The sequence below is a fragment of the Lynx rufus genome, unplaced genomic scaffold (genome assembly GCF_022079265.1).
Source record: "Lynx rufus isolate CCGP_SWC_20201006 ecotype Redwood Valley unplaced genomic scaffold, mLynRuf1.p SCAF_7, whole genome shotgun sequence".
In the NCBI taxonomy this organism is placed as follows: domain Eukaryota; kingdom Metazoa; phylum Chordata; class Mammalia; order Carnivora; family Felidae; genus Lynx; species Lynx rufus.
Window position 1 is genome coordinate 83,225,978 of NW_025814889.1, and position 21,437 is coordinate 83,247,414.

At 38.9% G+C, this 21,437-nt stretch overlaps 1 protein-coding gene across 2 annotated transcripts in view; it reads left to right on the forward strand.

The window, feature by feature from the left end:
• Positions 1-10,871, forward strand: part of HSD17B6 (hydroxysteroid 17-beta dehydrogenase 6) — a 50,173-nt gene extending 39,302 nt beyond the window's left edge. For both annotated transcript variants that reach the window (XM_047066749.1, XM_047066748.1), the window contains exons 3-5: positions 2,452-2,710; positions 7,327-7,490; positions 10,433-10,871. In XM_047066749.1, the coding sequence (XP_046922705.1) occupies positions 2,452-2,710; positions 7,327-7,490; positions 10,433-10,650 (641 nt within the window). In that variant the 3' untranslated portion in view covers positions 10,651-10,871. The remainder of the gene's footprint in view (positions 1-2,451; positions 2,711-7,326; positions 7,491-10,432) is intronic.
• The last annotated feature ends 10,566 nt before the right edge of the window (positions 10,872-21,437 follow it).

Genomic DNA, 21,437 nt, shown 5'->3' on the forward strand with positions numbered 1-21,437 from the left:
TGCTAGATAAGCATTTCTAAGTTCACAGTTATTTTCTCACAGCATATTGAAGATATCGTTTCATTGTCTTCTGGCTTCTGTTGTTGCTGTTGTCAGTTGTCAGCCTAATTGTTACCTTTTGTAAATAATCTTGTCTTTTATTTCTGACGATTTAAGGATATTCTATTTCTTTGATTTTTTTTTTAAACATTGGAAACATTTTATTTTAATTTTTTTTAAGGTTATTTTTTTAGTAATCTCTACACCCAACCTGGGGCTCAAACTCAAGACTCTGATATCAGGAATTGCATGCTCTGGGGGCACGTGGGTGGCTCAGTCAGTTAAGCATCAACTTTGGCTCAGGTCATGATCTCACAGTTTGTGGGTTCAAGTCCCTCATCAGGCTCTGTGCCAACAGCTCAGAGCCTGGAGCCTTCTTTGAATTCTGTGTCTCCCTCTTTGTCTCCCACTTGTGTTCTCTCTCTCTCTCAAAAATAAATAAACATTAAAAAAAAAAAAAAAGAGTTGCATGCTCTTCTGACAGAGCCTGTCAGGCATCCCTCTTTCTTTGATCTTACTAAAGCTTTATTTTGGCTATATAGATGTGAATTTCTTTATTTATACTGCTTGGGACTTGTTTGGCTTCTTGAATCTATGGATTAGTGTCTTTCAACAATTTTGGAAAATTCTCAGCCACTATTACTTCAGATATTGCCCTTGTTCCATTTCCCCTCTTTTTTCTTTTCTGATAGATACGTGTTAGAAGTTTCTTACTTTGAGGCACCTGGGTGGCTCAGTTGAGCCTCTTGATTTCTGCTTGGGTCATAATCCCAGAGACATAGGATCCAGCCCCACATGGGGCTCCTCTCCTGGCTTGTTTTCTCTCTGGAAAAAAAAAAAAAAAAAGAAGTTCTTACTGTGTTGTTATGTCTCTTTTCTTTCACATTTTCCATCTCTTTTTTTTTGCTTTGTGCTGCATTCTGCATAGTTTCCTTTTTCTACATTCCAGCTTATACTTCCTGTTTTCTGCCATGTCTATCTGCTATTAAATCTGTCTACCAAATTACAGTTTATTAGATTTTTATTTCTGGAAGTTCTTTTTGGTTCTTTTCCAGATCTGCTTGATCAGTTTTATAATACCTTTATTAATCGTTTTAATCTTTCTTTTATTTTAAAATTATATTTAATATACATATTTATTTATTTTAAAAGTTTATTTATTTATTTTGAGAGAGAGAGAGAGAGAGAGAGTACAAGCAGGGGAGGGGCAGAGAGAGGGAGAGAGAATCCCAGGCAAGCTCCACGCTGTGAGTGAGGAGCCCACCATGGGGCTCAGTCTCATAAACCATGAGATCATGACCTGAGCTGAAACCAAGAGTCACACACTTAACTGACTGAGCACCCCAGGTGCCCCTTATATTTAGCATACACATTTTGTATTATATGTCTTATAATTCTGGTATCTAATGTCTTTGTGAGTCTTTTTCTGCTGTCTATTCATTTTGCTGGCTCTTGCATATAATGCTTTGTTTCTTTGTGTATTTTGATTTGTGACGGTGAACCGCAATTTTTCTTAGTAGCTCTCTGGTGATTCCCTGTAGTCTGACATGAAGATTCCTCCAGAGAGGATCCATGTTTCCTTCTATCCGGTGTCAGGCATGCTCAGAAGCCATGACCATCTTGAATTGAATCTTGGCTTGATGTTTTGGACTACCCAGGTAGTGGGCATTTGGCTGCAAACTCTCATGAGGGGTGGCTTGTGGTTACGATTCTTCAGTGTTGATTCTTGCCCCCCTCTCCACAACACCAAAGTTCAAGACAGACAGGTTTTTTAATTTAAAGTTTATTTATTTATTTTGATAGAGAGCGAGCGGGGGAGAGAGAGAGAGAGAGAGAGAGAGAGAGAGAGAGAGAATCCCAGGCAGGCTCTGCACTTTCAGCATGGAGCTTGATGTGGGGTTTGAACTTCCAAACCATGAGATCATGACCTGAGCTAAAACCAAGAGTCGGGTGCTCAACCAACTAAGCCACCCAGGTGCCCCAAGACAGTTTTACTTTCAGTCCCTGGAAGGACTTTCTGTCTCACTCTGATACTGATAGCATAACCATTAAAAGTCCCAGTTTAACGAAGAAAGTGTTTTTTATTAGGATTCCTACCTTAGGTGGGTCCTGGACCTCATATCTTATTGTGTATGTTTTTTGAGACCATACTGAAATTCACATTTACACTGGTTGGCAAATACCCTCGAATCAAAAGTGGGCATCGATATTCTATTTACTCTTTCTGGATTCCTGCCTTTTCTTAGCTTTTGGCCTGACCCATTTTACTTTCTTGTTAACTGATGTATTTCAGAACATTAAAAAATATATTTTATTTAACGTTTTTTGTTGTTGTCAGCAGGAAGATTGATCAAGGTAAATAGTTCTGTCAATTTTGTCTGAAACTGAATTCCTGCTTTGACTTCGTTTTAGGACTCTGGGGCCTGGTCAACAACGCAGGCATTTTTCACCCACTTTGCTGCACTGAGTGGCTGAAGATAGAGACCTACGTGGATGTCCTCAAAGTGAACCTCATTGGTTTGATGGAGGTGACCTTGAGCATGCTTCCCTTGGTGAGGAAAGCACAGGGGAGGATTGTTAATGTCTCCAGCATTCTGGGGCGAGTTGCTTTCTTTGGAGGAGTTTACTGTAGCTCCAAGTATGGTGTAGAAGCCTTTTCGGATGTTCTGAGGTAATGTTCTCTTTTTCTTTCTTTCTTTTTTCTTTTTTTCCTGAGGTAATGTTCTTAAGTTAAAACAAAAGCAACTGTTGAGCACCTTAAATATGTCTTAGGCATTGTGATAATTGCTTTTACCTACATTATCTTATTTCATTACTCCCAAAATCTTGATTTGTAGATACTATTACTAATCTGGCTTATATAGGAAACTGAGGCTCAGATTCAAGTCTCTTTCCTAAAGTTCACCTGCCGCAACCAGCACTTGGCAGAACTGTGTTTTGACCCTAGGTCTTTGTGTCCTGCCACCACATCATAGTTTAATTCTCGAGATTTTTCTTTAATAAAATTTCATTTCTTAAAAAAAAAAAAATTTTGTGTTTATTTATTTTTGAGAGAGAGAGAGACAGAGTGTGATCCAGGGAGGGGCAGAGAGAGAGGGAGACACAGAATCTGAAGCAGGCTCCAGGCTCCAAGCTGTCAGCACAGAGCCCGATGTGGGGCCTGAACCCACAAACCGTGAGATCATGACCTGAGCTGAAGTTGGACGCTTAACCGACTGAGCCACCCAGGCACCTCAATAAAATTTCATTTCTGAAGAGAAGATAACTGTCTTCTTTCCCCCCCAAAGTGAAACTGTCATTGTTTCTCCACAGTGACTCTCTTTTTCTCCGGATGCTCATCTGCTTTACTCTGTATATCTTTCCTTTATCTAAGAACTTCTTCTCTTAGAACTTCAGTTTGCCACGACCCCTAATGGCCCTGCCTCTACCTCCTGTCTCTTTTTCATGCATTGTTTCAGCCTTAGTCCCTCTCTATCAGCTGGTTCCTTTTTATATTCCCTGTACATTTTAGTTCCTAAGAGAGAGGACTCTATTAGCTGTGTTCATTTTCTGTGTGTGCCAGGTGACCTATTACATGACATTTTCGTGCACTTATTATGTGTCAGGCACTGTTGTAAGTACTTTACATCTAATAAGTCATTTATCTTCTTTGAAATCCAATGAGGAAGGTATTATTATTATTATTATTATTATTAAAAATTTTTTTTAACGTTTATTCATTTTTGAGAGACAGAGAGAGACAGAGTATGAGCAGGGAAGGGGCAGAGAGAGAGGGAGACACAGAATCTGAAGCAGGCTCCAGGCTCTGAGCTGTCAGCAGAGAGCCCGATGCGGGGCTCGAACTCACAAACTGTGAGATCATGACCTGAGCCAAAGTCGGACGCTCAACCAACTGAGCCACCCAGGTGCCCCAAGGAAGGTATTATTTTTATCCTTATTGTATGTATGAGGAAGCTGAGGCACAGAGGTTAATAATTTCCCGTGGTCATAACATAGGTAGTAATAGGCAGAGCCACTCTCCAGTCCTAAGTGGGCTTTCCTCTCATCAAGTACCCTCCCTGGTCCAGTCAGCTGTGGACATGATGGTGTAATCATGTGGCACAAAATATTGCTGCACAGGGCGCCTGGGTGGCTTGGTCAGTTAAGCATCCTGCTTTTGATCTTGGCTCGGGTCATGATCTCACAGCTCATGGGATTGAGCCCCACATAGGTCTCTGCACTGACAATGCAGAGCCTGACTTGGGATTCTCTCTCTCCCTCTCTCTCTGCCCTTCCCCTGCTCTCTATCTTTCAAAATAAATTAATTAAAAAAAATATTGCTGCTCAGATTCCCCTTTGTCGGGGCTAACTTTAGAACAGTTTCACACGTGGAAATGAGCACATGTGAGAGAGAGGGAGACACAGAATCCGAAGCAGGCTCTAGGCTCTGAGCCATCAGCACAGAGCCCAACTCAGGACTGGAACTCACTAACTGCGAGATCATGACCTGAGCCGAAGTCAGACACTTAACTAACTAAGCCACCCAGGCGCCCCTATTTTTTTTTTTTTAATGTTTATTTATTTTTAAAAGAAAAAGAGTGTGAGTGGGGGAGGAACAGAAAGAGAGAGAGGGAGACACAGAATCTGAAGCAGTCTCCAGGCTTTGAACTTGGGACCAGTAAGATCATGACCTAGGCCAAAGTCAGATGCTCAACCGACTGAGCCACCCAGGCACCCCAGCTGTGAATATTTTAGGCACCATGTATTAGATTTCTATGGCTGCTGTGAATTTTGTTTAGAATTCTGTTTTTTTTTAATGTTTATTTTTGAGACAGAGAGAGACAGCACAAGCATGGGAGGGGCAGAGAGAGAGGGAGACATGGAATCCGAGGCAGGCTCCAGGCTCTGAGCCATCAGCATGGAGTCTGATGTGGGGCTCGAACTCACGGACCACAAGATCATGACTCAAGCCGAAGTCAGACACTTAACCGACTGAGCCACCCAGTCACCCCAGAATTCTATTTTTTTAAGTATTCTCCACACCCCACTTAGGGCTCAAACTCACAACACCAAGATCAAGAGTCTCACACTCTATTGACTGAAGCAGCCAGATACCCCGTGACTGCTGTAATTTACAGTGTCTGAAAACAACACATATATATTCCCTCACAGTTCTGGAGGCCAAAATCTGAAATCAGTATTACTGGACCAAAATCAAGTTGTTGACAGGGCCAGCCTCCTTCTGAAGGCTCTAGGGGAGAATCTGTTCCTTGCTTCTTGCACTTCTGCTGGCTCTCTGCATTCCTTGGCTTGTGACTGCATCACTCCAATCTCTGCCTCCATGGTCATGTTACCTTCTCTTTCTCTGTTGGCCTTCAAATCTGCCTCTGCCTGTCTTATAAGGATAATTGTGATTGCACTTAGTGCACACCCAGATTATCCAGCATAGTCTCCTATCTCAAGATCCTTAACTTAATCTCAACCACAAAGTCTTTGCCATACAGGGTAACATTTATAGATTCCAGGGATTAGGACCTGATACTTTTGGGGGCTGTTATGTAGCCTACCACATGCCATGACTGGTAGATATCTCTTATAATATACATATTGTATTATCTGCCTAGGAAGGGAATAGGGAAATAACTGAGGAAGTTACATGAGTTGTTACCATGTGATGAGCACTTTGCCTGGCTTCCAGTTTAGCTGACATTTTGTTTATCTCCATGGGGCTGCTGCCTGCTGATATACCGCCACTCACAACTGGTTTCTCAAACCCCTTGACTCATTCCCAGACCAAGAACAAAGACCTGTCCATCCAATATTCAAATCATGAATTCCTTTAGAAAATTCCAGCATGCCTTAATTGTGCTAAGGCTGAACAGGGAAAGGAAGTTTTGTCCCACATATGAGTTGGAGTTTTAAAGGGAATGTAGATGTTGTGGTGTGATGGGAATCACAGTGAGGAAGCTACAAGGGGAAGTGAAATTTTAGGGTGGCTTGCATAGCCCTCCCTCTTTCCCAGCACACACAGGTACCTGGAGAATCTTTCTCACATGGAAGGTTTTAGATTTTGCTTTGATAAGGTAGGCTCTTCCATTAGAATAGTGGTTTTTAACCTTTAGGATGCCTCAGAGCCACCCGGCAGGCTTATTCAAACACATTCGCCCCCAGATTTTCTGACCTAATAAATCTGGACTGGAGCCCAGTAATTTGCGTTTCTAACAGGCTCCCAAGACGCTGATGTTGCCATTTATCTGGGGTGCACAATTTGAGAACCACTCTCTGCTTTAGAGGGTCATGATGCTTTGTGTTCTATATTCTTATGGACCATTATTTCAAAGATTTCTCCTTGACATAGCTTCATCTGCTCCAGCGAGGCTACTTGAACCTCTAGATTAGGGAACACCCCTTATCACTGTCTGCTGAACACCTAGAGTATACCTCTCCTGTGGTGCACAATGCCATCCTACTTCTGGTGAAGGCAGTGCTTAGCACAGTGCCTGCTACATAGTCAGCCCCTGATCAATATTTTGCAACTGTTTGTTGAACTAACTAACATGAATATTCTGGAATGACCAATGACTTGCAATTTTAATGCCCATATCATATTCTGTTAATGTTCTCTTGGAGTCTTAGAACATATGGTCATTTTTCAGAGGCCCATGCTTTTGTGAGTACAATTCCTATTACCTGCTACTCCTCTCTTCCCCTTTCTTTACTTGGAAGTCTCCTCTTTATCCTTCAAGGCTCACCTGAAACATTCTTCCTCATTGAAGCCTTCCCTGACTCCATCAGAAAATCTGTGTACCTCCTGCTCTCTGCTCATGTAGCCCCTGGAATACCTCTGCTTTATAATTCTTTTGAGTTGTGTTATAATTATTTGCTTACTTGTTGGGCTCCCTTACTGTGAGCTTTTTGAGGCAAGCAACTGAGCCTTAATTTTCTGAGACTGTCATGTAAAATACTTAGCACAGTAGCTGCTCTAAAAATGCTAATTTTCTTTATTATTCCTTGTATTCTGCATGGCTTGACTGTCTAACATGTGGTAGGTACTTAATAGCTCTGTGAAAAGAGGGACTGTAGAATTGAATGGTTATGGCAGTTTATATAATCATGTCCCAATTTTTGGACCTAGGGATATTTAAAATTTTGGTTTTTTCCTTTCCATTTCTTTATCCTTTAAAATATTCAGTAGAGATGTTTTTATAACCCATTTTGTTTTGTTTTGTGTTGTGTTGTTTCCTCCCTGAGAGCATTGAAATGTGCTGTCTCTCAATCAAGAGTTAACTTGAGGGTTTTTATTTTCAGGCGTGAGCTTCAACATTTTAGGGTGAAAATCAGCATCGTTGAACCTGGCTACTTCAGAACTGGAATGACAGATCTGCTGTGGTCCTTAGGGAAAATAAAGCAAGCCTGGGAAGAAGTCCCCGCGCATATTAAGGAGGCCTATGGACAGAAGTTTTTTGATGCCCGTGAGCTTTTCTTTTCATAGGATAATTGATAACCTTGCATGAGAAAGGGGAAAGAGGGTTGGTGGGGAATGATTGGCAGGCTCTGAGAACTGAGAACTAAGAACTGTTTAAGGAAACAAAGCCTTCCTGGGACCAGAGGGATTTGAGAAGGTCCCAGGGCTCTCATGGTTGGCTTGGTGATGAGGAAGAGGTTATATTGACAGCTTAGGGGCAAGCTGCCTTGTGCTGCCTTGTCACCTACAGGCCTGGCCACCTGAGCACTAGGGAGGTATTACATGGTTAGAGACATGGAACTTCTGGGTCTCGAGAAAGGGGTGCCCCTCTGTAGTTTGGCAAGGCTGGCGTGGGAGGTCTGCACAACTGAAATACAGTCTTTTTGGTAACAAAGGGCTCAGCTACAACTCCATTCTTACTGTGGGAGGAGGGTGTGTATGTGTGTGAGTAGAGGGCAGTGGGTGAGAGCCAGCTTTGCAGGGCCCTATTGACTGTGTCCAGAGACTAGAAGTCATGTGCAGGCCTTAGCAGCATCATGGGAGTGAGATGGTTCAATTTCTTGTAAGAATGTCATCCTTAGGACCTGGAAGAGGAGGCAGTTTGGGGGTAAAGGCAAGGCAGTCTTCTTAGTAGAAGTAAGTCATGCACATCAATATGGGGTTTCACCTTCTGGGGAAAGCGATGCTTTTTCTTCAAAGAAGTCAGCAGCTTGCCAAGGCCCAAAGCAGCAGCTCTCCTTTCCATTTCATGAAAGGATCCTGCGATGGGTGGGTAGCAGCAGCCCTGTCACTGGCTTTGAGTGATATTGTAGTCCAGAGAAAAGAAGGCAGACAGAAGACTCCCAACCTACAGCACTGTCTTCTGGCCTAAGAGGGTGACCATTAACACAGCACTGTCTTCTGGCCTAAGAGGGTGACCATTAACACAGGAGAGAATTGGGTCAAGAAAAAGCTGCACAAAACAGCGCTTGAGGCTCTCAGAACTCATAGCAGGCCAGGGCACCACAGTTCCTAACATGCCAGAGGGCCAGCTACTGTTGTAAACCTTTCCCCACCTAAGGTTTTCAACTGTGTATTAGGGAATTTTTTTCTCTTGTAGATATATAATAGTTTGACAATAGAAATGAAGAGGAAAACAGAATTTATTGTAGTGACATTATGTAAAGTATATATGGATATAAAAGGATATATGTATTTCATGATTTAAAAGGAGTTGAGAGGTGCCCGGGTAGTTTAGTCGGTTGAGCGTCCGACTTTGGCTTAGGTCACAGTCTCATGGTTCTTGAGTTCGAGCCCCACGTTGGGCTTTGTGCTGACAGCTCAGAGCCTGGAGCCTGGTTCAGATTCTGTGTAATCTTAAGTGTAATCTTCTGTGTAATCTTAAGTGTAATCTTAAATTTTCTGGTTCCCACATTAAAAAAAAAAAGGAAACTGGTGAAATTAATTTTAGTAGCACAGTTTATTTAATCCTGCCTATCCAAGATACTATGATTTTGGCATTCATTTATTTATCATCAATGAAAGGTTGTTAATAAAGTATTTTATATTCTTTTTCATATTAGTCTTTGAAACTTGGTATGTATTTTTTTTTTAAGTTTATTTACTTAGAGAGACAGAGAGAGAGACAGAGAGAGAGAGAGAGACGGGGCAGGGCAGAGAGAGAGGGAGACAGAATCCAAAACAGGCTTGGCACTGCCTGCCCAGAGCCTGACTTGGGGCTTGAACTCATAAACCATGAGATCATGACCTGAGCGAAAACCAAGAGTCGGACACTTAACCAACTGAGCCACCCAGGTGCCCCAATATGTATTTTATACTTATAGCATATCTCAATTTGGATGCTAAATTTTCCTAGGAAACACTTCATCTGTAGATTAATAAAATTTATAGTTGCCAGCAGCGTTATTCATAATATCCCCAAAGTGGAAACAACTTAAATGTCTACCAACTAATGAATGGGTAAACAAAAGGTCATATAATGAATATAAAGTCATATAATGAATATAGTCATATATATATATATATATATAGCCAAATAATATTCATTATATATATATATATATAATGAATATTATTTGGCAATAAAAAGGAGTGAAATACTCATCCATGCTACAGCATGGATGAAGTTTGAAAACATTTTGCTTAGTGAAAAGAAGCCAGTCCCAAAAGATTACAATGTATAATTCTATTTATATGAAATGTCCAGAAAAAGCAATCCCCAGAGACAACAGGTAGATTGGTGGTTGCCTAGGACTGGTTGGGTTGGCAGAAAATGGTAGTGACTGCTAATAGGTACAAGTTTTCTTTTAGGGATGATGAGAATGTTCTAAACTTAGATTGGGTGGGTGGTTGCACAATTCTGAATATACTAAAAGTCATTGGCTTGTACACTTTATTTATTTAATGTTTACTTATTTATTTTAAGAGCGAGAGAGAGCAGGGGAGGGGCAGAGAGAGAGGGAGACAGAGAATCTCAAGCTGACAGCGCAGAATCCGACGTGGGGATCGAACTCACGAACTGTGAGCCAAAATCAAGAGTCTGACGCTTACCCAACTGAGCCACCCACACACCCCAACTTGTACACTTTAAATGGCTGAATTTTATGGTTTATGAATTATAACTCAATAAGTTGTTAAAATGTTTCCAGTTGCAAAAGTAGATTCACATACCTATGTTGTTCCAAAAATGCTAAAATGTTTTCCAATGATGGAATTGAGGTTTAAAATGAAAATGAAAATTTAAAAATTCAGTTTTTAGTCATACTAGCTATATTTTAAGTGCTCAGCAGCTGCATTTGGCTATTGGCTGCCACTGGGAAGCGTGGGTCTGATTAGCCTAATCCTTGTAGAAATTAAATGTAGTTAGACTTCTGTGACTGTATAAAATGAGCTTAACATTAAAATCCAAAGAATAAGATTGTTGACCACCATTTCTCTTTTTGGATACAGATCACAATGGCGTCAAACAAGGGCTGTTGAGATGTAGCACAAACCTGAACCTGGTCACTGACTGCATGGAACACGCTCTGATATCTGTGCATCCCCGTACTCGATATTCAGCTGGCTGGGATTCTCAGTTTTTCTTCATTCCTCTGTCTTATTTACCTACGTCACTGGCAGACTACATATTGACTAGATCTTGGCCCAAACCAGCCCAGGCAGTCTAAAGAAAACTGGTTTGATGGCTCTTGAAATGAAGAAGACAGTCTGAAATTGATCATTAGTGTCTCAGTAATCCTTATTAGGAACTAACATGTTTATAGTCTAGATATCCAAAGCTTATTCCTTTAGGTGATGAATTTTTATTACTTTAAGCATTTTTTGATGAGGATATTTCCAAAATGCATCATTCTTCTTTACCTTATTAAACAGAGTAGACTGAAAACAATTCAACTTGTCTTGATGTTATTTCTTTATGTAAATGAATACTTGTTCTATGCCATGGTACACTATTGCTCAAGGACTATTGAGAAATACATGGGCCTGTTTATCCTTACTTGAAATTGATTTGTACTATGGTACTTTTTTTTTTTTTTAAGTTTATTTATTTATTTTGAAAAGAGCAAGGGATGGGAGGGACAGAGAGAGGGAGACAGAAGATTTGAAGCAAGCTTTGTGCTGACAGCAGAGAGCCTGACATGGCTCAAACTCACAAACCATGAGATCATGACCCAAGCCAAAGTCAGATGTTTAACTGACTGAGCCACCTAGGTGCCCCTGATTTTCAATTTTTTAAATCAAAATAATATACACATACATACTTAAATGTTCAGTTAATACTCAAAAGCTTAAAAATAAAAAATATCAGTTCCCCACCCTTCATTGCTGCTCCTCAGAGGTAAATGCTTTCAACTTTTGGCTATTTCTTCTGCTATAACCTCTATATTTGTAAATAATATAGTGTCCGTTTTTTAAATTTAAATTTTAGTTAGTTAATATACAGTGCAATATTGGTTTCAGGAGTAGAATTCAATGTCTTATCACTTACATACAACACCCAGTGCTCATCACAAGTGCTCTCCCTAGTACACATCACCCATCGAGCCCATCTCCCACCTACCTCCCTCCATCAACCCTTAGTTTGTATTCTGTCATTAAGAGTTTCTTGCAGTTTGTTTCCCTCTCTTTTCCCCCCACCCTTCCCATATGTTCATCTGTTTTGTTTCTTAAATTCCACATATGAGTGAAACCATATGGTATTTGTCTTTCTCTGATTATTTCACTTGTCATAATACATTCTAGCTCCATCCATGTTGTTGCAAATGGCAAGATTTCATTCTTCTTGATGGCTGAGTAATATTCCAGTGTGTGTGTGTGTGTGTGTGTGTGTGTGTGTGTGTGTGTGTGTGTATATCAATCACATCTTCTTTGTCCATTCATTGGTTGATGGACATTTTGTCTCTCTCCATAGTTTGGCTATTATTGATAATGTTACTATAAACATTGGGGTGCACGTACCCCTTCAAACCTGTATTTTTATATCCTTTGGGTAAATACCTAATAGTGCAACTGCTGGATCATAGGGTAGTTCTACTTTTAGTTTTTTGAGGAATCTCCATACAGTTCTCTAGAGTGGCTGCACCAGTTTGCATTCCCACCAACAGTAAGAGGGTTCCCCTATCTCCACATCCTCGCCAACACCTGTTGTTTCTTGTTAATTTTAGCCATTCTGACAGGTGTGAGGTGTGACAGGTAAAGAACTGATGTTTTTTATTTTTAAGCTTTTGAGTATTAACTGAATGTGTATATTATTTTGATTTAAAAAGTTAAAAATCAGGGGCACCTAGGTGGCTCAGTCAGTTAAGCATCTTTGGCTTGGGTCAAAAACCGTTGTGGTTTTGATTTGTATTTCCCTGATGAGGAGTAATGTTGAACATCTTTTCATGTGTCTGTTAGCCATCTGGATGTCATTTGGAACAGATGTCTTGGAAAAGTATTCATGTCTTCTGTCCATTTCTTAACTGGGTTGTTTGTTTTTTGGGTGTTGAGTTTGATAAATTCTTTATACATTTTGGATACTGATGCTTTATCAGATATGTTATTTGCAAATATCTTGTCCCATTCTGTAGGCTTCCTTTTAGTTTGATTGTTTCCTTTGCTGTGCAGAAGCTTTTTATCTTGATGAGGTCCCAATAGTTCATGTTTCCTTTTGTTTCTCTTGCCTTTGGTGATATGTCTAGTAAGAAGTTGCTGTGGCCAGGGTCAAAGAGGTTGCTGTCTGTGTTCTCTAGGATTTTGATGGTTTCCTGTCTCACATTTAGGTCTTTCACCCATTTTGAATTCATTTTTGTGTATGGTGTAAGAAAGTGGCCCACTTTCATTCTTCTGCATGTTGCTGACCAGTTTTCCCAGCACTATTTGTTGAAGAGACTATCTTTTTTTCCATTGGATATTCTTTCCTGCTTTTGTTGAAGATTGGTTGACCATATAGTTGTGGGTCCATTTCTGGGTTTTCTTTTCTGTTCCATTGATCTATATGTCTGTTTTTGTGCCAGTACCATACTGTCTTGATGACTACAACTTTGTAATATAGCTTGAAATCTGGAGTCATGATGCCTTCAGTTTTGTTTTTCTATACTGTTATTTCTTGATTTATTAATTTTAGACATTCTCAATTGATTTTCTATTGAGGAAAATCCTGTTGATTTTCCTATTAGATTATATAAAGGCCACTTTCTTGGCCATTTCCCCTATCCCCATATTTTAAATATAATTTTATCTCATTTTCAGTCAAATTAATAGTGTTTGCATTGTTAAGTGAATATTGCTTGTTGTTTATTCAAGTATTTTTCCTTTATAGTACCATTTTTTTTTGTTTTTCTTAGAGTTAATTATTGCCTGCTTTTTTACTTACATGGTTTTTAATTTATTTTAATTTTTTGGTTCTCTCAGTTGTCAGAATTCTATCAGTAGTGTTTTTAGATAGTTAAACTATAGAATTATTCATTCCATTTCAACTGATTCAATACAGGATCACCCTTTGATTTAGTCATCATGTCTTTGTAGTCTCATTTAATCTATAATAATTTCTTAATTAAATCTTTTATGATACTGACCTTTTTGAAGAGTACTAGGTATTTTCTAAAGCATCCCCCCATTTGCATTGTATATTCTGTCCTCATGATCAAATCCATTTTATACATTTTGGCAAAGATGACACAGAAGTAATATTGTGTCCCTCTCAACGCATCATATCAGTGGGCAAAGATGTCAGTTTATCTCATTGGTGCTGTAGTTAAGTTTGAACCCTTGGTTAAAATAGAGCCCGCCAAGTTTCTCCACTATAAAGTTAATTTTTTTTGTAATTAATAAATAATATGTGAGGGTGTTTTGAGATTATATAAATGTCCTATACCTCATCAAATTTTTACCTGCTAATTTTAGAATTATTAATGTTTCTTTTAAAAATCAGTTATTACTTTGATGATTATGAATGGTGACTTTAAATTCCCTCATTACATCTGCATTTACAAGTTGAAATTTCCATCTCCTTTATTTTTTATTATAAAAATGGATTCATGGATTCTTATTTTATTCAGTTAGTTATAAACCATTTCTGTCATTGTTTCATATTTTTAGAATTCCTATACCCATCCAATGATAACAAATATCTACCAGTTGGGAGTTTGATTATTTACTTGTGTTGTTTTGTCTTTAAACTATATACTTTGTAGTTTCATATGTAGTCAAAGTACTTCTTCCAAACATTAATTTTCCCCCATTCAGTGTTTATTATTCACTTGAAATATAGTTTGGTGTATTTTTTTCTTGTTAGTATTTATCTTTTCTCCCCTTGCTTGCTCATTGATTTTATTTTATTTTTTTTTCAACGTTTTTTTATTTTATTTTTGGGACAGAGAAAGAGCATGAACGGGGGAGGGGCAGAGAGAGAGGGAGACACAGAATCGGAAACAGGCTCCAGGCTCTGAGCCATCAGCCCAGAGCCCGACGCGGGGCTCGAACTCACGGACCGCGAGATCGTGACCTGGCTGAAGTCGGACGCTTAACCGACTGCGCCACCCAGGCGCCCCTGATTTTATTTTTTGAGTACATAAAACATTAACATGATTCTGAAGTCAAACCTTATAGTGAGGTAAATCTCAGACATTATATAGGAACTGTAATTTTTAAAAATGTTATCATTTGTGTTGCAATAGCAACAACAAAAATATAAAATACCTAGGAATGCTTTATTTATTTATTTATTTATTTATTTATTTATTTATTTCAGGTAAGTTTTTTTTTTTAATGTTTATTTTTGAAAGAGAGAGAGAGAGCACGCACTAGCAGGGGACATTTTGACAATATTTATTCTTCCAAATGAGCATGGAATATTTTTCCATTTTTTTGTGTCTTCTTCAATTTCTTTCATAAGTTTTCTGTGGTTTTCAGTGTATATATTTTTCACCTCTTTGGTTAGGTTTATTCCTAGGTATTTTATGGGTTTTGGTGCAATCATAAATGGGATTGATTACTTGATTTCTCTTTCTGCTTCTTCATTATTGGTGTATAGAAATGCAACTGGTTTTTGTGCATTGATTTTATATCCTGTGACTTTGCTGAATTTATGGATCAGTTCTAGCAGTTTTTTCGTGGAATCTTTTGGGTTTTCCATAGAGTATCATTTGGTCTATGAATAGTGAAAGTTTGACTTCCTCCTTGTCAAGTTAGATGCCTTTTATTCATTTGTGTTGTCTGATTGCTGAGGTTAGGACTTCCAATCCTATGTTGAATAACAGTGGTGAGAGTGGACATTGTTGTGTTCCTGACCTTAGAGGGAAAGCTTGAGTTTTTCCCCATTGAGGATGATATTAGCGGTGGGTCTTTCATATATGGTTTTTATGTTCTTGAGGTGTGATCCTTCTATCCCTACTTTCTTGAGGGCTTTTATCAAGAAAGGATGCTGTATTTTGTCAAGTGCTTTCTTTGCATCTATTGAGAGGATCATGTGGTTCTTTTCCTTTCTTTTATTGATATGATGTATCACATTTGTTGATTCACAGATATTGAATCAGCCCTGCATCCCAGGTATAAATACCACTTGGTCGTGGTGAATAATTCTTTTAATGTATTGTTGGATCTGGTTGGCTAGTATCTTGTTGAAGATTTTTGCATCCATGTTCATCAGGGAAATTGGTCTGTAGTTCTCCTTTTTAGTGGGATCTTTGGTTTGGGAATCAAGGTAAGGCTGGCTTCATAGAATGAGTTTGGACGTTTTCTTTCCATTTCTATTTTTTGGAACAGCTTCAAAAGGATATGTGTTAACTCTTCTTTAAATGGTTGGTAGAATTCCCCTGGAAAGCCATCTGGCCCTGGACTCTTGGTATTTTGGAAGAATTTTGATTACTAATTCAATTTCTTTACTGTTTATGAGTCTGTTTAAATTTTCTATTTCTTATTTAAGTTTTGGTAGTTCATCTGTTTCTAGGAATTTGTCCATTTCTTCCAGATTGCCCAATTTATTGGCATATAATTGTTCATAATATTCTCTTATTGTTTGTTTTTCTGCCGTGTTGGTTGTGATCTTTCCTCTTTCATTCTTGATTTTATTTATTTGGGTCCCTTCCTTTTTCTTTTTGGTCAAACTGGCTAGGAGTTTATCAATTTTCTTAATTCTTTCAAAGAACCAGCTTTTGTTTTCATTGATATGTTCTATTGTTTTGTTTTGTTTTTTTAGATAGCATTGAATTCTGCTCTAATCTTTATTATATCCCATCTTCTGCTGGTTTTGAGTTTTATTTGCTGTTCTTTTTCCAGCTCTTTAAGGTGTAAGGTGAAAGGAGACCTTTATTCCTTCTTTAGGAAAGCCTGGATTGCTATATACTTCCCTTTTATGATCGCCTTTGCATCCCAGAGGTTTTGGGCTGTGGTGTTATCATTTTCATTGGCTCCTTGTACTTTTAAATTTCCTCTTTAACTTCTTGTTTAGCCCATTCATTCTTTAGTAGGATGTTCTTTAGTTTCCAGGTATTTGTTGACTTTCCAAATTCTTTCTTGTGGTTGATTTTGAGTTTCATAGCATTGTGGTCTGAAAATATGCATGGTATGATCTCGATCTTTTTGTACTTATTGAGGGCTGATTTGTGTCCCAGTATGTGATCTGTTCTGGAGAATGTTCCGTGTGCACTTGAGAAGAATGTGTATTCTGCTGCTTTAGGATGAAATATTCTGAATATATCTGTTAAGTCCATCCCGTCCAGTGTGTCACTCAAAGTCATTGTTTCCTTGTTGATTTTCTGTTTAGATCATCTGTCCATTGTTGTAAGTGGGATGTTGAAGTGCCCTACTATTATGGTACTTTATCAATGAGTTTCTGTATGTTTGTGATTAATTGATTAAATATTTGGTTGCTCACATGTTTGGGGCATATATGTTTACAATTGTTAGACCTTCTTGGTGGATAGACCCCTTAATTATGATATAATGCCCTTCTTCATCTCTTGTTACAGTCTTTATTTTAAAATCTAGATTGTCTGGTATAAGTATGGCTACTCTGGCTTTCTTTTGGTGACCATTAGCATGATAGATGCTTTTCCATCCCTTTACTTTCAATCTGAAGGTGTCTTTAGGTCTAAAATGGGTCTCTTGTAAACAACATATAGATGGATCTTGTTTTCTTATCCATTCTGTTACCTTATGTCTTTTTTTTTTTTTTTTTAATTTTTTTTTTTTCAACGTTTATTTATTTTTGGGACAGAGAGAGACACAGCATGAACGGGGGAGGGGCAGAGAGAGAGGGAGACACAGAATCAGAAACAGGCTCCAGGCTCCGAGCCCTCAGCCCAGAGCCTGACGCGGGGCTCGAACTCACGGACCGCGAGATCGTGACCTGGCTGAAGTCGGACGCTCAACCGACTGCGCCACCCAGGCGCCCCTACCTTATGTCTTTTGATTGGAGTGTTTAGTCTATTGACATTTAGAGTGAGTACTGAAAGTTATGAATTTATTGCCATTGTGTTGCCTGCAGAGTTGGAGTTTCTGGTAGTGTTCTCTGGTCCTTTCTAGTCTTTGTTGCTTTTGGTCTTTTTTGTTTTATTTTGTCTTTTCTCCCCTCAGAGAGTCCCCCTTAAAATTTCTTGCAGGGCTGGTTTAGTGGTCATGAACTCCTTTAGTTTTTGTTTGTCTGGGAAACTTTTTTATCCCTCCTTCTAGTTTGAATGACAGCCTTGCTGGATAAAGAATTCTTGGTTGCATATTTTTCTAATTTCAGCACATTGAATATATCCTGCCACTCGTTTCTGGCCTGCCAAGTTTCTGTGGATAGGTCTGCTGTGAACCTGATCTGTCTTCCCTTGTAGGTTAAGGACTTTTTTTCCCTTGCTTGTTTCATGATTCTTTTCTTTTCTGTGTATTTTGTGAATTTGACTATGGTATTCCTTATTGATGTTCGATTTTTGTTAAATCTACTGGGAGTTCTCTGTGCTTCCTGAATTTTGATGTCTGTGTCTTCCCCCAGGTTAGGAAAGTTTTCTGCTATGATTTGCTCACATAAGCCTTCTGCCCCTTTTCCTCTCTCTTCATTTTCTGGGACCCCTATGATTCTGATGTTATTCCTTTTTAATGAGTCACTGAGTTCTCTAATTCTTATATTGTGCTCTTTTACCTAGTCTCCCTCTTTTTTTTTCTGCTTCCTTATTCTCCATAAGTTTGTCCTCTGTATCACTGATTCGCTGCTCTACTTCATCGATCCTTGCCACCGTGGCATCCATTTGGATTGCATCTAAGTTACAACATTTTTAATTTCATCCTGACTAGATTTTACTTATTTTATCTTCGCAGAAAGGGATTCTATGCTTTTTTCAACCCCAGCTAGTATTATCATGATTCTAAATTTTGGTTCAGACATCTTGACTGTAACTGTGTTGATTAAGTCCCTGGCTGTCATTTCTTCCTGTTCTTTCTTTTGGGGTGAATTCCTTTGTTTTATCATTTTGGAGGAAGAAAAAGAATTAATAAAATAAAAATTAAAAAATTAAAAACAACACAAATAAAATAAAGAATGCTATATCTTAGGTGTGTTTTTGTTTGGTTGTTGAAAGAATCTAGATAGCATAGAGAGAAAAGGGAAAGAAGAGAATAGAAAAAAAAGGAAAACATTTAAAAATTTAAAAAATGAATACAATAAAACAGAATAAAATGAAATGATGAAAGTAAAATAGAATGGAAGAAAATTACAAAAATGTAAAACATAGTAGAAAAATTTAAGGAAAAATATTTTTTATTAAAATGGAAAATAAAAATAAAACTTTCTCTTTCTATATTCAAGAATAAGAAAAGAAGAAGAAAAAGAATTGAGTAGATGGACCAGAGAGCAGAATGAAAAATGATTGAAATTATATCAAGTTTCCTCTAGAAGTCAAATTATGAAGCACTTTACAATCCATAAACTAAGCAGACAGAGAGACTTGTGTTCCTCTAGCGCTTGGTTGGTGCAGTTGGGTGGGGCTGAGTGTAATGGCTCTGTTCTCCACTAGATGGTGCTGCTTAGCTTACTGGGGTGGATCACTGTGGCACGTGTATGTGTATATGTGCATGTGCGGGAGAGGTGAATATGATGTCACCTAGCTACTCAGTCTCTGGTATCAGAACTCTGCTTTTGCCAACTGGCAGTCAAGCACCTCTCCTTTGTCTCCAGCTACCATCCACTTCCCCCTTCTACACTGTTGGCAATCAAGCTGTCAACCTGCCAGGTGGCATCTCCCTCCCAAGTTTTATCTCAGAATTGGTTGTGTTTCCAAACTCCTTACTTCTGAGGGCCCTGTGGCTTTGACCTGCTCAGACCCTCTGGGGGAGGGTCTTGCCCGAGCAATGACTGGGTGCCAGCCCACCCTCAGGAACATTTGTGGGACAGCACTGCTGCCAATGCCCAGAGACTACAGCTGATGCCAGCCTGCCCCAGAAAAAGTTCATGTGATCGTGTAGCAGCAGCGTTTCAGGGATTATGGTAAATTACAACACACATCTGGTGCTAGGCTTCACCTCCCCTTAACATCCTTTTTTCCAACACCAACAAATGTGGCTGTTCTCTGGAGTCCACTGGGACCTTTGCCTGTGGGGAGGCCACACAGCCGCTACCAAATGTCCTCTCTGCAGGGGAATTGCCTCTCCCCGGGTGGCCCAAGGGCCTCTTGGATCTCGCTGTCTGTTCCTGAGGACCCACCCTTCCCACCGGAGCACCACCAGGTATTGAGCTGTGGAGTTTCAGACTCTGCACTCCCGTTTATAGAGTCTTAACGGTATTTAGACCATCTCTTTCCTTTCTTTCTTGTTAAGTCCCTTATGGGTGTTTCCACTCTTTCTCTTTCTCTCCACCTGCTTTTAGGGGGGGAGTGCTTTTCCTGTACTCTCCCCCCTGTCTCTGTCCTCTCTCTGCAAGCAAAAATGGCTCCCTATCCTCTGCAGCTTCTCTCTCCCCCAGTTCACCTTTCTGCACTGCATACCTGTTGAGTTCTGTGGTTTAAGTTGTGCAGATTGTTGTGTTAATCCTAAGATCGATTTTCTAGGTGTGCAAGATGGTTTGGTGTTGATCTAGATGCATTTCAGGGATAAGAGAAGCAAAAAAGCTTCCATGCTGCTCTGCCATCTTGGCCCCTCTCCTGGTACCTAGTAATCTTAACAAAAGATGTGCAATACCTTCATATAGGAAATTGTAAAATTTTATTGCAAGACATTAAAGAAAGCCTAAGTAAATGTAAAAGCATACAATATTTATTATTAATAGGGATTCTTTTTTTTTTTAATTTTTTTTTCAACGTTTATTTATTTTTGGGACAGAGAGAGACAGAGCATGAACGGGGGAGGGGCAGAGAGAGAGGGAGACACAGAATCAGAAACAGGCTCCAGGCTCTGAGCCATCAGCCCAGAGCCTGACGCGGGGCTCGAACTCCCGGACCGCGAGATCGTGACCTGGCTGAAGTCGGACGCTTAACTGCGCCACCCAGGCGCCCCAATAGGGATTCTTAATATCAGAAAAAGACATATCAATTTCCCTCAAATAATTTATAAATTCAATGTGATTTTGATCCAATTAAAATCCCAATAGCATTTTATTCAAACTGAGGAGCTGTTTTTCAAATTTAATTGTAAGAGCAAGGGAGCAGTACAACCCAGAGAATTTTGAAGTACAAAGTGAATGAAACTTGCCTCCCCTGAGCATTACTTACTATAATATTAATAACATGAGCAGTTAGAGGCAAATCAAAGATAGACAAATAGATTTAAAGAGCAGAGTGAGAGTTGAGATGTGGAAACTTGACATGACAGTATCATAACAAGGTAGTGGGGAAACAATCCAATAGCAGACATAGGACAACAGTTTTTTCTTGGAGAATTAATATTATTATCTATGGAAAGATAATAAAATTATATACTTATCCCATACCACACACAAAAATAAGTTCCAGAGGAATAAATACCTAAATGTAAAAAGCACAACTTTCAATCTACCAAAATAAAACATTGAGAGCGTATTTATGTCTTTAGGATAGGGAAGACTTTAAACAAGAAACACAAAAACACAATCATACAGGAAGAGTATTAAGTCTGACTACAATAAAATTAAGGAGGGCTTCTCTATATCAGATACACCTTACATAAGCCAGAAGATGAGCTATCAATTGGGAGGTATATTTGCATCATAGATAACCACAAGTTATTTAAAATTATTTTTTTTCCAGTTTTTTTGAGAAATAGTTCACAAATGTGACTGGATAAGTTTAAGGTATATAGCATGAAGGTTTAATTTACATGTAGTGTGAAATAATTAACCACAATAGGTTTAGTTACATCGTCTCATGTAGGTAAAATAAAAAGAACAAAAAAAGTTTCCTTGTGGTTAAATCTCTTAGGATCTTCTCTCTTAATAACTACCGTATAATACACAGCTATGTTAGCAATGTTAGCAATGTATAATATATAGCAATCATGTTGTACATTATATTCCTAGTACTTAGTT